Below are 13,490 nucleotides of genomic sequence, written 5' to 3' on the forward strand. Positions count from 1 at the left end.
ATGTACAGCGATACGTGACTGCTTTAGCAAATAAAAATCTGTACACTTTGCTAACTTGTTTTAAATGTTTATGTGATCATTTGGTTAATTTTATTTGAAGAAAAGTTTTAGGGTTCTTTCTATCCTATGTTTCTGCTGTAGTTTATTGTTTATGATATATCGTTTATGACATATTAACTTTTGATATTTGCGTATAAATCTACTTAAAGACCTTCACAGAACTCAGGAAGTAAAATTCACGAGCTTTGGTTATTGATTTGTCTTTAGAATCATCTTTATTCAATCCTTTGTTTATGTGGTCAAGTTTTTCATTGCCGTCGCCTTTAGTTACTTATTCTATTATTTTACAAGACTTGTGTTCCTTTGACTATTGTGACATGTAACTCAAAGATAAGTGTGAAGGTTTATAAAACTAAAAATTAAATTTTAGTACACGTTGTAAGTCCAACACAGATAGCCTAACATTTTTTTATCAACCGAAAACACCACTTCAAAACTAACATCAATTTCTACTGCACATGTGCATGTTTCAGTATTCCGATAGGTTACATTCAAGTATACCTAAACAAGTATCTGAGTTCTACTGTAAAAGACTATATTATGTGTATAGCATTTAACTTGTAATTTTATTCGCTTGTGTGATGCATAGAAACACATAGAATGGTTATGAACGATTTCTAACCAATATTTTAATGCCAGTATAATGCGAATTCTGGCACTTAAGTTCTGTCAGACCTATGAGATAAAAATGGATAGTTACGATGACTACGCGACTTTTATCAAAAACATTTATATTTGCTAAATACTAGATTATTATCAGTACTTTGAAATAACATACGTTAAAACATTTTAATGAAAATTAAATCAATTCGTGTTTGATAAAACCCCACTATACGTGTTATCAAGTCAACACAATGTAAAGTCTAGACTATACACAATACATGTAACGATAAAAACTCAATACTTCTGCTTATGTAACTTGTTTTCGAATTCGGTCTATCGTGTCTAACCGTTATCTATGGCTGTCTTTCTTCTAAATTAATCCTATAAAAATATTATCAAAGCATTGTACGTAAATAACGTTTCACTCTGTTTTGTTTTAAGAGTTTTTCGCAGAGCTATAAACAAAGGACTATCTGAACACGGTCGACCTTAATTTTAAATGATTAAATGACAGACAGATAGTCAACTGCACACACTACCAACTCTTGGGTTACCTTCATCAAATAGTGGTATCTGAATGTTGTTCTTATAACACACCCACAGTTTCAGAGCGAGGAGTGCGTCTTTCGCTTCAACTAGGGCCATACGCTATCCTCGTTTTATGAGCAAAATCAATAAAAAACGAAGAAATTATTTCGAACATAAAAACATTAACTTTTCACTTTATCGTCATAGTTTCCAATAAGTTGCATCATTCGAAAGACGAGAGTTTGCACGAAATGAAAAAGATCAAAGGAATGTTTCGACACACATCGTAATGTGACATTAACTGATATCGATACGGCTGTCGACTGGAAACAAAAAACCAATCAAAAAGGACGGTTGTAATTTTTATTCTCAAAATATGGCTGTCAGTGCCCAAAGTTCCAAAATCTAAAGAAAATGTTATTCCTTCTATATTGATAAAAACTTATAATTATACTCCCAAAAAATAATTCTAAACCCTTTTTCCACCCAATATAATAATAAAAAACTTATGTCAAAATTAACGACTGTTAGATATAAACGGTATAATAACACTTTCCAATACCCAAAACTACAAATATGCCAATATAATTTTTATTTATTCTATAGAAAAAGTATTGCGTAGCATATAGAAAATTTGACACTTGTATGTAGTATGATATTTATGAATAAAACATTAAAACGCAATTTCTACGTGGTTTTTATTAGTAAGAGAAATCCCAAACTTATTGTTGATTTTTATACATTTCCCTGCATGCTATTAATTGATTGAGCCTAACAGTTGCATAAAAATTACAAGTCTTCAGGTCCTTACTTAAGCTTATGACTGAAACGAACAACGAAATTCCCTTAACCTAAAGTTTGACATTAGTAATATTAATATAAATAGTAGAAGGTTATCCTTATTTAATCTGTTCGATTTCATCCCCTCTTATAAACTATAAAGTCTGTTAACCAATTTATTGTCACAACAAGAAGAACAATTGTAATTATAAGCTTATCTTAGAAGGTATAATTTCAACAAATATGCATTTGTTGAAATGAATCCATATTTTTAAAAGTCATCACAAACAAAATTACGATTGAAGTAATCACACATATATATATACATATTTAAACAGTAGGTCCATCTAAGTATCTAAGCCTACTTCTTCTTGGTACCGACAAGCTAAGTAATCGGCAGAATCTGATAATTGACTTAAAATAGTCTGCAATGCTTGAAGATGAAAAAGAAAAGAGTTTGTTAAACAAGTGATCTGTGATGCTGATGCTCCATTTTCATCTTCGTTGGCCAATTCTAACGATGACAACGCTAAACCGTCTATGTCTGCATCTCCTCGACTGTCTTTACCTGACGTTAAAGATGTATTACCCAAAAGTAAGTGGTTTGTTGGAGTGGACGGGCAATCTTGGGGTGTTGAAGAAGCTGTTTTGTACGTAGGTCCCCATAATAATTGATGTTTAACATTATTCAACATAGAATATAAGGTGAACAGGTTTGTCTTATACTGTCGACCAGGAACAGGTTGTCTCTCAATGCTTTCAGTGTAAGCGTCCATGTCTTTAAGACGCGAAGGAACAAGTACTGTTGCCTCCATGTTTTTCACTGATCTCACAAAACGGTCCATGGCATTCAGTAATGACTGTTGAGAAAACGATATATTACTGTTAACATTATTATGGGCATTTCTTCGTGGATCTCCTTTCATCTGGTAACTCTGCACAGTTTTACTTTCAGGGTGTTGAAGATTATATGCAATGCCAGAAAGTAATAACGAAGTAGAAGTCGCACGTCGTGGTTTCTCACCTTCCGAAATCGAAGCTAGTTCTCGTGCACTTTGCTCCTTCCCCGCCTGAGTCTGACCTGCATACGAAAACCGCTTTGGCTTTTGCAAGAAATTCTCGAGTCCTGCGTACGATTTTCTTCTAACGCGATTTTGACAGATAACATTTGCCATCCTTTCTACATTTAACCTGCTCGCACACTGGTTCACTTTCCCAAAGTAGATTATATTAATTGCCAATTCTAACATTGACGTCATGTGCTAGTATAAAAACACTGATAACAGAAGATTAAAAAAAAAGTAATAAATTATTCAACCAATTACACGAGAGTAAAATAACTACCTTAAGTAGAATTCTTTAGTTTATGGTCTTATTGAAATAAACGTGAGCGTAATAAAAAAAATTCCCACTTTAAAAAATATCCTCAAAACTTTAGTCCCCACCCATTATAAGTAATGGTGATGAACGTCACGATGAGGTGATAAAACTGACTTATGATTGGACAATTAGGAATCTCACAGTTCTAATCTCGCAATTCTTTTTCTTTCTTTTCTTATTATTTGCTAAAATAATGGAATAAGTGGAACGAGAAAAAATCCTAGTGACAAAAACATGATGCAAAAATTTCGATCATGAAATAATATATGAACACTTATGAAATATGTTGTATGTTTGTTTTGTATTTCGCACAAAGCTACTCGAGGGCTATCTGTGCTAGCCGTCCCTAATATAGCAGTGTAAGACTAGAGGGAAGGCAGCTAGTCATCACCACCAACCGCCAACTCTTGGGCTACTCTTTTACCAACGAATAGGGGGATTGACCGTCACATTATAACGCACCTACGGCTTAAAGGGCGAGCATGTTTGAAGCTAGCGGGATTCGAACCCGCGCCCCTCGGATTATGAGTCGAACGCCTTAACACACTTGGCCATGCCGGGCCTGTGTAATATATAACACTATACCTCTCTTTCGTATCAATTTGGACTTGTAAGTAGCTTTTGCTTACCTTTTATGGGACTCGTAAAGCAAACTGGAGAAAAACACTAATTAAATGTTTATTTAATTTCATATTTCTAACTTAAATGATTATCTACTAAGTAATTGTATTATATAAATGTTGATTTATTGCTTTTTGTCATGATACAATTGATATTTCTCTTTGGTAGTTATAGTTATAGAATGAATCGTATCAACTATAAATTACAAAATAATGTCAGTATATTAATAAAAATTTTAGAAAGTTAAATTGAATTTATGTGTATGCATATATTTATTAAAACCATGTACATCAAGCACAAACAGGATATAAAATAATGGTTTTAATTAAGTATTAAGTGGGTGGAACACCTCTACTAGAAGTTGATATGTTACTTTCCAATTCTATGATTATTTTTTTTACAGTATACGCGGCAAATTAGTTTGTGCTAAATGGCAACTGAGTAATGTAACCTCCAAAGAGAGTAGGTCATCTAGTGACGTCAAAGTTCATCTGGAGGTTTACTAGAATGAAATACGGTCACATGCTTTCTGTAAAGTCACCAATTGTAGTTCATACTCGTCAGAACGTGCAAGTCTTGTACAATTGCTTAATAAACACTAGGAATAGGCTAAACTTAAATTTGTTTCATATTCTTCTGCATTATTAACGTGGCATACATTTTATATGGCTCGAGTTATGTCAGAGTATGAGACTCAATCGATTTTAAGTAATAAACATGAGGGAACATAAGAGTCGTGTTACACAGTCTGATTGTACAAAGCCAGGTGGAACTCTTAAAAAAAAGGCCCGGCATGGCCAAGCGTGTTAAGGCGTTCGACTCGTTATCCGAGGGTCGCAGGTTCAAATCCCAGTCACACCAAAACATGCCCGCCCTTTCAGCCGTGGGGGCGTTATAATGTGACGGTCAGTTCCACTATTCGTTGGTAAAAGAGTAGCCCAAGAGTTGGCGGTTGGTGGTGATGACTAGCGCTTTCCCTCTATTCTTACACTGCTAAACTAGGGACGGCTAACGCAGATAGCCCTCGAGTAGCTTTGCGCGAAATTCGAGAAGCAGGCAAGAACAAAACAAACTTAAAATAAATATTGTTATACCATTTTCAATATTACATGATTATCAGATTTAAACATTTATTGTGACTGATTAAATGAAGCAATAGTTGTCTTTCTGTCCCCCGCTGATACAGCGGTAAATCTTCGGAGTTACAACGCCAAAATCAGGAGTTCAAGTCCCCTCGTTGGACACAGCAGACAGCCCAACGTCGTTTTGTTATAAGTAGAGCACACATGGTTTTCTTTTCATTTTGCAAAGCTTGACAGAAACCTGATCAGTTCAGTACCTTTTCAAATGAGTTTCCATGGTTTAAACGCATTAAAACTGACTAAGTTGCAAAAATAATTTTATCAAAACAATGTCAACACTGTCGAATATATTTGGCTTCCCTATTCATGACTCTTTTATCATTACCAGATTCAATGATAACACCTAGCCGGTTCTAACTGATTTCCACTAGTCATTCTGCAGAATATTTAAAACATTAAATAACTTCAGTCTGGTTTTAACTAACCTTTAATTTTCCTATTTCATAATGACGTCGATCATGGGCAAACATTATAATATTTTTCTTGACGCATTGAATTCAAATACAGAATAAGACCACACCTCTCTAAAAAAAACACAAAAACTTTCAAAACGTTTTAGTCTACGAAAATGTTTGGTTATTAAAATCCTTGGTTAAACAAAAAATTAAGGTCTAGGATGGCGTGACTCTATTCTCTGTTATGCCAATATTTAAATAAAATAAGAACGGCTTTAGATAAGTGGTATCGCCAAAATTATAAAAATAAATTACTGCAAAGAGAAAAGCACATATGGATTTCACCTACGTCAGAAACTCCAGAAGGAAATTTGAAAAAAATATATTTGAATTCATTGTTAATGCCCTCAAAATACGGTTTAGCTACACAAAATTAAAGTTGTTTATCATTCTTGTAACATTCACATGAATCTTTCATATGCACGGTTTTGGTTTGCTCTGTTTTGAATTTCGCGCAAAGCTATACGAGGGCTATCTGCGCTAGTCGTCCCTAATTTGGCAATGTAAGACTGGAGGGAAGACAGCTAATCATCATCACCCACCGCCAACTCTTGGGTTTACTTTTTTACCAACGAATAATGGGATTGACCGTAACTTTTTAACGCCCCCGCGGCTGAAAGGGCGAGCATGTTTGGTGTGACGGGAATTCATTTGCACGGTGAATTGCTCAGTGGTTATTTGTGTGTTAGCTGTAAGTTATGCAGTTTTCTTTTACTTGATTTATTCTAAATGCTTTAATACTCTTCGATCCAGTTTTCAAACAAATAATTGGTTGAAACAAAAATGTTATTTTGTTAAAAGCAGCTCGTATAGTTTCTTCTTTAACAAATTATAATGTAATCTATAATGTAAATCATAATCTGAACTTACATAAGTAGTTTTTCCCAAACTTTTCAATATAGTTAAAAAATTGACATGCACTATTTATCTTTATTAAAACTATTCTCTTTGGCTACAAATTTACCATTTAGCAATGAATACCTCTATTTGAAAGTTGTCATCTCTGGTCCGTAAACACTTGATCAAGTGTACCGCCGGTCTATAACCATGTTACTAAGTGCCATCTCTGTTTGCAAAAATATTCCCAAGTGTCATCTCTATTCTGCTACCAGATTAATTAGTATCATTTCTAATATAAAAACGCATTAACTTACCCAGTCCCATTCATAGTCGAGTTTCGACCGAATAAGAGCACGATGTATCTTTAACATAGAACATTGATCCACTCCCTAAGTAGTGGTAGAAAGGACACGGAGGATATTCAGTGCTCTTGTACATTTGACCCATAGCTGCTTGATGTGTGGTATAAAGGTCAGAACTTTGTCTCAGGGACCACATGCAGCACAACTTCATCGATACGGAGTTCAGGATCAGGGTGAATAACCCGTTGGCAGCAAAAGTGCATGCAAACGGTTTTAGAGAGAGAGAAGGTAAAGCCGTTTGCTGTGATCCACTTCAGTAGACGATTGAGGGCAGTCTGTAGCTGCCGCTCAATATACCTCTTGTTTGACGACTGACATGAGATGTGAAAGTCGTCGACATAGAGCCCATTTACAACAGTGAGTTGTTCATTGTTGGCATTAATTTTTATACTGAATAGTGTGGCATTCAAGTGTCGAACCCACACGAACTTGGAATCTCCTGTCCATTAAAAAAATGTTTAATAAGAAATGGGTAAATGGCCAGGTAACCCATATATATGGAGGTCTCGCAAAATGCTACACCTCCATGTTGTGTCAAGCCTTCTCAATGTCAAACAATATTGATACAAGATGTTGTCGTTTGAGGAATGTTTCTCTGATTGACGTTTCAAGTCGAATCAGGTGGTTCATGGTGGAACGCTGTCGTCAGAACCCACACTCGGTGGGCGAGAGGAGGTTGTTTAATTCGAGGAACCAAATAAGACGAGCATTAACCATCATCTCTAAAGTCTTACAGAGACAACTCTTCAAAGCAATTGGACGGTAGTTGAAGGAATCTTGGGATCTTTCCCAGGCTAAGAGAAACATAGGACAATAGCCTGGCGCAAAACATCAAGAAAAATATTCTCCTGCAAGATCCGGTTAAAAACAACCAGAAGAATAGCAAGAGAAGCAGAAGATAGATGGCGCAACGTCTCATAGTGTATATCATGAGGTCCAACCGATGTACTGCCAGACCAATGAAGGGTCAGTTTGAGTTCCACCAGTGTAAAGGGACGATTATAGTCATAGAAAAATCAGCTCGATAGGAAAGAGGTGGTCGTTCTGCCCGAGTCTTGATGGCTAAGAAGGTGAAGAATGAAGCAGAAGTGCTAGATACCTGGCAAAAGCTTTCCCCTAGAGTATCGGCGATGCTCCGGGTATCAGTTACTTCCTGGCCATCAGAGAACAAGATAGAGAGGGGGACAGAATTATATTACCCACTGACTTTACGAATCTTGTCCCATATGACTTTGGAACTGATGGTAGAAGATATGCCAGTTGTGAACTTAATCCAAGATTCCTTCCAGCTTTGACGTTTTACCCACCGAGCATGTGCACGAGCCCGGTGTGGGATATCTGCGGAAAGTATTTCAGGCTCATTTTGGAGCTTTCCGTGCCATGTAGCAGGCAGGATTCCACCACGGAGGAGGATATAGTGAAATATGTGTCGAGGTTTCAGGAATACATTGAGCAGCTGCTTGTATAATACACTCAGTTACTGCTACCACACAGTCGTCTACTGATGGCTCAAAGATGATGGCAGGATCAAGTTCTGCAAGAGCAGTGAAAGAGTGTCAGTTTGCCTGATTCAGCTTCTACAGGGGTACGCGAGTCGGATGGCAATGACCACGGTCAATCTCTCTTAAAATTATAGGAAAATGATCACTGCCTCGTGGATTATTGTCAACTTTCCATGAAAAATGGGAAAATAATGAAGGGGAGCAAATTAAAAGATCAAAAGCAGTAAAGGACTGACTAGGTGCATGAAAATAAGTAGAAGAATCAGTATTGTAAAGAGAAAGGTTGTGATCAGTGAGCGTACACTCTACAGAGCGATCCCTCCTATCAATATCAGCACTTCCCCAGAGGGAATGATGACCATTATAGTCCTCCAGGACTGAAAAGACAGGACAGAATATCAAGATCTGATTGATTATATGTTTCTCTAGGTGACAGGTAGAGAGAACAAACAGTGATGGTATGACCCAAGGAAACACGGATGGCTACTGCCTCCAAAGATGTGTCAAGTGGCAAAGACAGGGTGGGTACATGCTGATCAACCAAGAGTGCCATCCCTCCATGCACTCGTCCATCACATAGCCTGTCATTTCTGTACAAAGAAAACCACCGAAAGATGAGTGTATCGGCAGGTTTCAGAAATGTTTCCTGTAAGGAAAGACATACAGAATGTGAGGAAGCAATCAGTGTTTTGATGCCATACAGATTAAAGCGTAAACCTCGACAGTTCCATTGTATCAAGGTGACCATTTTTAGTTACGTGTAGGCGAATTAGGTGGAGAATTCTTCTGTTTTCGACTAAGTCTTTTTTCCTTATATTCCTTATTTGAGGGAGGTCTATCGACCTCCATAGATCCTGCCCTGGGTCAATTGGGCAGCTCTTTGCTGTTGGAAAAGGATTCCAGTGACTAAGGACGCGAATGAATGATTGTTTTGCATCTTGGAGTGGGAGAAGAAGATGTATCCGAGGAAATGCCTGTACCCGGAACAAAGGATGTGGATATTGTGGTTTGTTGGAATGTATGTAAGGGACAGAGATGAGTGTTAAGGTTGATTCATGAACCTTTTTAACCATGGAGGTTAAAAGGCTTTTAATTTGTTTTGAGAACGATTTTTTGGCAGCATAAAGAGATCTGTCTGCACTCCCACAATAGTTGTGAAATGAAGCGCAGCTGTATAGTCCGAGATGAAGCAGTGGACAGCAACTTTCGACCCTCATGATAAGTAATGTCATGAATCGTTTTCAAAAGCTGCACCTCTTTTTCTTCCAACCATTTAGGGCAAGAACAAAAGTAGGATGGGTGAGAGCAATTGCAATTGATGCAATGAGGGTCCATTTCACACTCATTAGCATCATGGTCCTTGCCACCACAACGAGCACACGTCATGGAACCACGACATGACGTCTTTGAGTGACCAAATCTCTGACACTGGAAACATCGGAGAGGGTTTGAAATGTTCGGCCGTACCCTGCAATTAAGATAACCTGTCTTGATGGTGGCAGGTGAACGTGGTGATGTAAGTGTCAGAACGAGGACATTGGTAGGCATCGTAATTCCATCTTTGCGAGTGGAGATACGCCTCACTGCAGAAACTCCTTGAGTGGAGAATCCTGCGAGAATCTTTGACTCAAGGATGTTCTTCAAATCCCTCTCAAAAATAACTCCTCGTTATGAATTCAAAGTGGCATGAGGTGTAACCTTAATAGGTATAACCCCAATTGCCTTTGAATTCATGAGGAGTTCACTGTGTTGAGATGTGGATGTTTCCACCAATATGTCACCAAATCAAAGCTTCTTTACTAACTTTGGAGAACCAGCAAGTCCCTCCAGTCCCTTCTGAATGAAAAAGGGAGCATTTACCCTAATAGTTTGTCTGAAAAAGAATGTAGGACAAGAAAATGAGGTACAACAGGTAGTACATATGTTAAAGATTGCTGCTTAGAAACTTTAAGACGTGGTCGTTTATCCATGGACTGTTTTTTTCACTATTTTATTTAAGTTTTTATTTGAAAGATCCACAATAAAAAGGGAAATTTCGATGCCCACTGACCCCACCCACCATGGAGCCATACGAGGGAACGCACTACAATGTCAAACAAGGACATTGCAGCAACACCAAGGTTTCATGAGCACTATACCCAAACACCAGCATCAAATACAATGTTCATAACACCTGTTGAGAACTTCCAACATTTGTACTTGGTTGATCCTAGTCCAAGTGGATCAACCGATTGGCCCAAGGGAAACCACCACAAGGCCGCCCGTCTACAGGAATTCAAGGCCAAAGTGGTGTGTTAGGGTTAAACCCCTCAACCACCAGGATCCTCTCCTCCCCTTCACGAGTCGCCACACATGGCAAACACATAGGTGGATGTTTAGATCCCAGAGGAGGTAAACTGAAAGAACAGAACCTTCCCTGGGAGGCCCCCTCACCACGTACAGGAATCCACACTGAAGGTATTTCAATGGTTTCTGAGGTGATTATAATCGAAAACTTCACGAAAAAAAGGAAAACACCAATAAACGTCTAAACAATTATTAATATTTTTTATTTTGCATTATACAATCAAACAATATAATAGCTATACATCTGTTTATTCAACTTTATTATTGTTTTTGTTTTAATTATGTTTCTCTGGTGATGTGTGCAATGAATAGAAGGTTCGTTAGCACGATAAAACAACATCACTGACTGAATTCACGTATTTAAAGGTCTTAACATTTGAATGTTACGCAATAAATTTAAACAATAAGTATATAAAGACATACTAAGTTGACATACTAAAATCCGGAGTCTTTTTTTCGTTTTAGAATATGATCTAGAGAACTTCCCCACAAGAATTTTGATTTGAAAAATATATAGTTAATATTTAAATCCATATGAGTTGAAGGTTCCAAATATTATTTTTACAATCATTAACTAATTCAGTAACAAATCTTACCACACAATTAATACTAAACAAAAGATAAATGCTAAATATTACTATTAGTGCCATCTATCGAGCGCCAAAATTAGTTATTATCTCTTAAGTCATTTTCAACGTTCTGTAACTTCTCTAATTAATATTTTCGTACATTTTTATAGAATGTGGCTTAATTTACGAGTGAGTTAAGAAAGTTGTTAAAAGATAATTTTCTGTACTGTTATATTTCATATTATTTTTTAAACTGCTACGTTGTTTAAAACATTTATTGACGGAATAAAAATTGACAATGAATATTCAAATACTTTGCACGACATATTTATAGAAACAAGTCAGTGATGTCGAGAAAACTCACTTGTATAGAAGAATATCTATGTAAAAACGGCTCGTTTACATATATATTCTTATAGAAACAAGGTTTTACTTTAATGATCTTACATTTAAAACCTCTAAGTAAAGTTTTAAGCTCAGGCCAGAGTCACTTAACGTAAAAGAGTGCCCGGCATGGCCAGGTGGGTTAAGGCGTTCGACTCGTAATCTGAGAATCGCGGGTTCGAATCCCGGTCGCACCAAACATGCTTGCCCTTTAAGCCGTGGGGGCGTTATTATTTGACGATCAATCCTACTATTTGTTGGTAAAAGAGTAGCCCAAGAGTAAGCGGTGGGTGGTGATGACTAACTACCTTTCCTCTCGTCTTACACTGCAAAATTTGGGACGGTTAGCACAGACAACCCTCGAGTAGCTTTGCGCGAAATTCAAACACAAAGTGAAAGAGTACACTTCCATTTGGAGGAAGAGGTCAAATGTACCTGACCCTCCTGGGTATTTAACAACATTAATACCCAAATACCCACACAGTCAAACTTCCATTTAACTGTTCTTGATTGGATGATCAGATAGTAACTCATATGATTGTTAGCGGAGAAATCTATAGTAATACTTTAATCAAGTTTCAAACTATCTATAAACGTTCAGTCAACACTTTATTCAATATAGAACGTAAATTATTCCATTCAAGTAATAAATATATTTCTTCAATAATAAGTTCTAAACGTTACGATGTAACTATGTACTGTTGTTAAAATTAGGGCGATATTTTTGGTAGTTTTCCCACATATGTATTAAAGAAATTAAGTCACCGTTTAATAATATAAAATAAAAGTTTAAAATGAAACTTTATCAAGTCTGGAAATGTAATAACAACTGTTTCATTGTTTCACTCCATAAAAATAAAATATTGTGAGATTAGGAACACATTCACGCAACCTACACGTTTCGACGTTCTCATGGTGTCGCAAGGTAACGTGATAAATTTCTTCTTGCAAAGTAACTTTTGTTTCTGATACTTCCTACACACAGATTCAATCTGTCTTTCTCCTGAGCAGTGTAAGATCAGTTTGTGCTAGAATGAACATTTTAGTAGTAATGTTAAATTATATGCACTCTTTTTCCAGTTATTCGTTTTTCAGAAGGAAAACTTCCCAAAATCATTTTCTATTATTATTTTTCCTTGAGAATGTAATATCCTAGTAGGTAGCTTAACATAATTAAATACATGCAGAGTTGTGAAAGCAGTGTCACGTTACCTTAGCTTGAAATTCAAGCACTCATAGAAAAATAAAACAAATGAAAGCTGTCAGTTTTTGGTGGTTTAAACTTTGTGAGACATATTTTCAAATCATTATTTATTACCAAATATAAATATACACTAACTATAGTTTTAAATTTCTTCAATATATCTACAAGGTTTCACGACACAGAACTTCATAAATGTCATGCGTTTCTTATAATAATATAATAATAATAATAAATTTATTGAGCAATAAATTAGACACAAAAAATCAAATAACAATATAAAACCATCAACAAAGAGTTAACTCGTCCTGTGATGGTTAAACACATAATAAAGTAAAATCAAAACTTACAAAATCAATATAAAGTTCCCAGAATATTATCATCAGTATTTAAGATCCATTGTTTTAAGTATTTCTTTTGATTAACACGATTAATAGAAGATCTTATACTATAAGGAATAAAATTATGAATACGAGGTGCTAAGTAAAGATATTGATGAAGTGTAACTGTTTTACGTGGTATGGGTACATTAATTGGAAAAAAAGATTGAAGTCGTGTAAAATATGAAGTGACTTTAAAAGGCCTATTAAAAGAAACATGCATTGTAGATAAAGCTAAAAAATATAAATAAAGTTTATCATATGAAAAAGGGAGTTAAATTTACTGAAATCGGTATCAAGCCTATGAGTAAAATAAGAGAGAAAACACTTTTTGCAA

General features: G+C 36.0%; 1 protein-coding gene across 1 annotated transcript; it reads right to left on the minus strand.

The window, feature by feature from the left end:
- Nucleotides 1–1,542: 1,542 nt before the first annotated feature.
- On the minus strand, nucleotides 1,543–3,307 carry LOC143238569 (uncharacterized). The gene has a single exon (XM_076478919.1). The coding sequence runs from the start codon at nucleotides 3,228–3,230 to the stop codon at nucleotides 2,319–2,321; it is 912 nt and encodes a 303-aa protein (XP_076335034.1). The 5' UTR covers nucleotides 3,231–3,307; the 3' UTR covers nucleotides 1,543–2,318.
- Nucleotides 3,308–13,490: the final 10,183 nt, after the last annotated feature.

The sequence above is a fragment of the Tachypleus tridentatus genome, chromosome 13 (assembly GCF_004210375.1).
Source record: "Tachypleus tridentatus isolate NWPU-2018 chromosome 13, ASM421037v1, whole genome shotgun sequence".
NCBI classification, from domain to species: domain Eukaryota; kingdom Metazoa; phylum Arthropoda; class Merostomata; order Xiphosura; family Limulidae; genus Tachypleus; species Tachypleus tridentatus.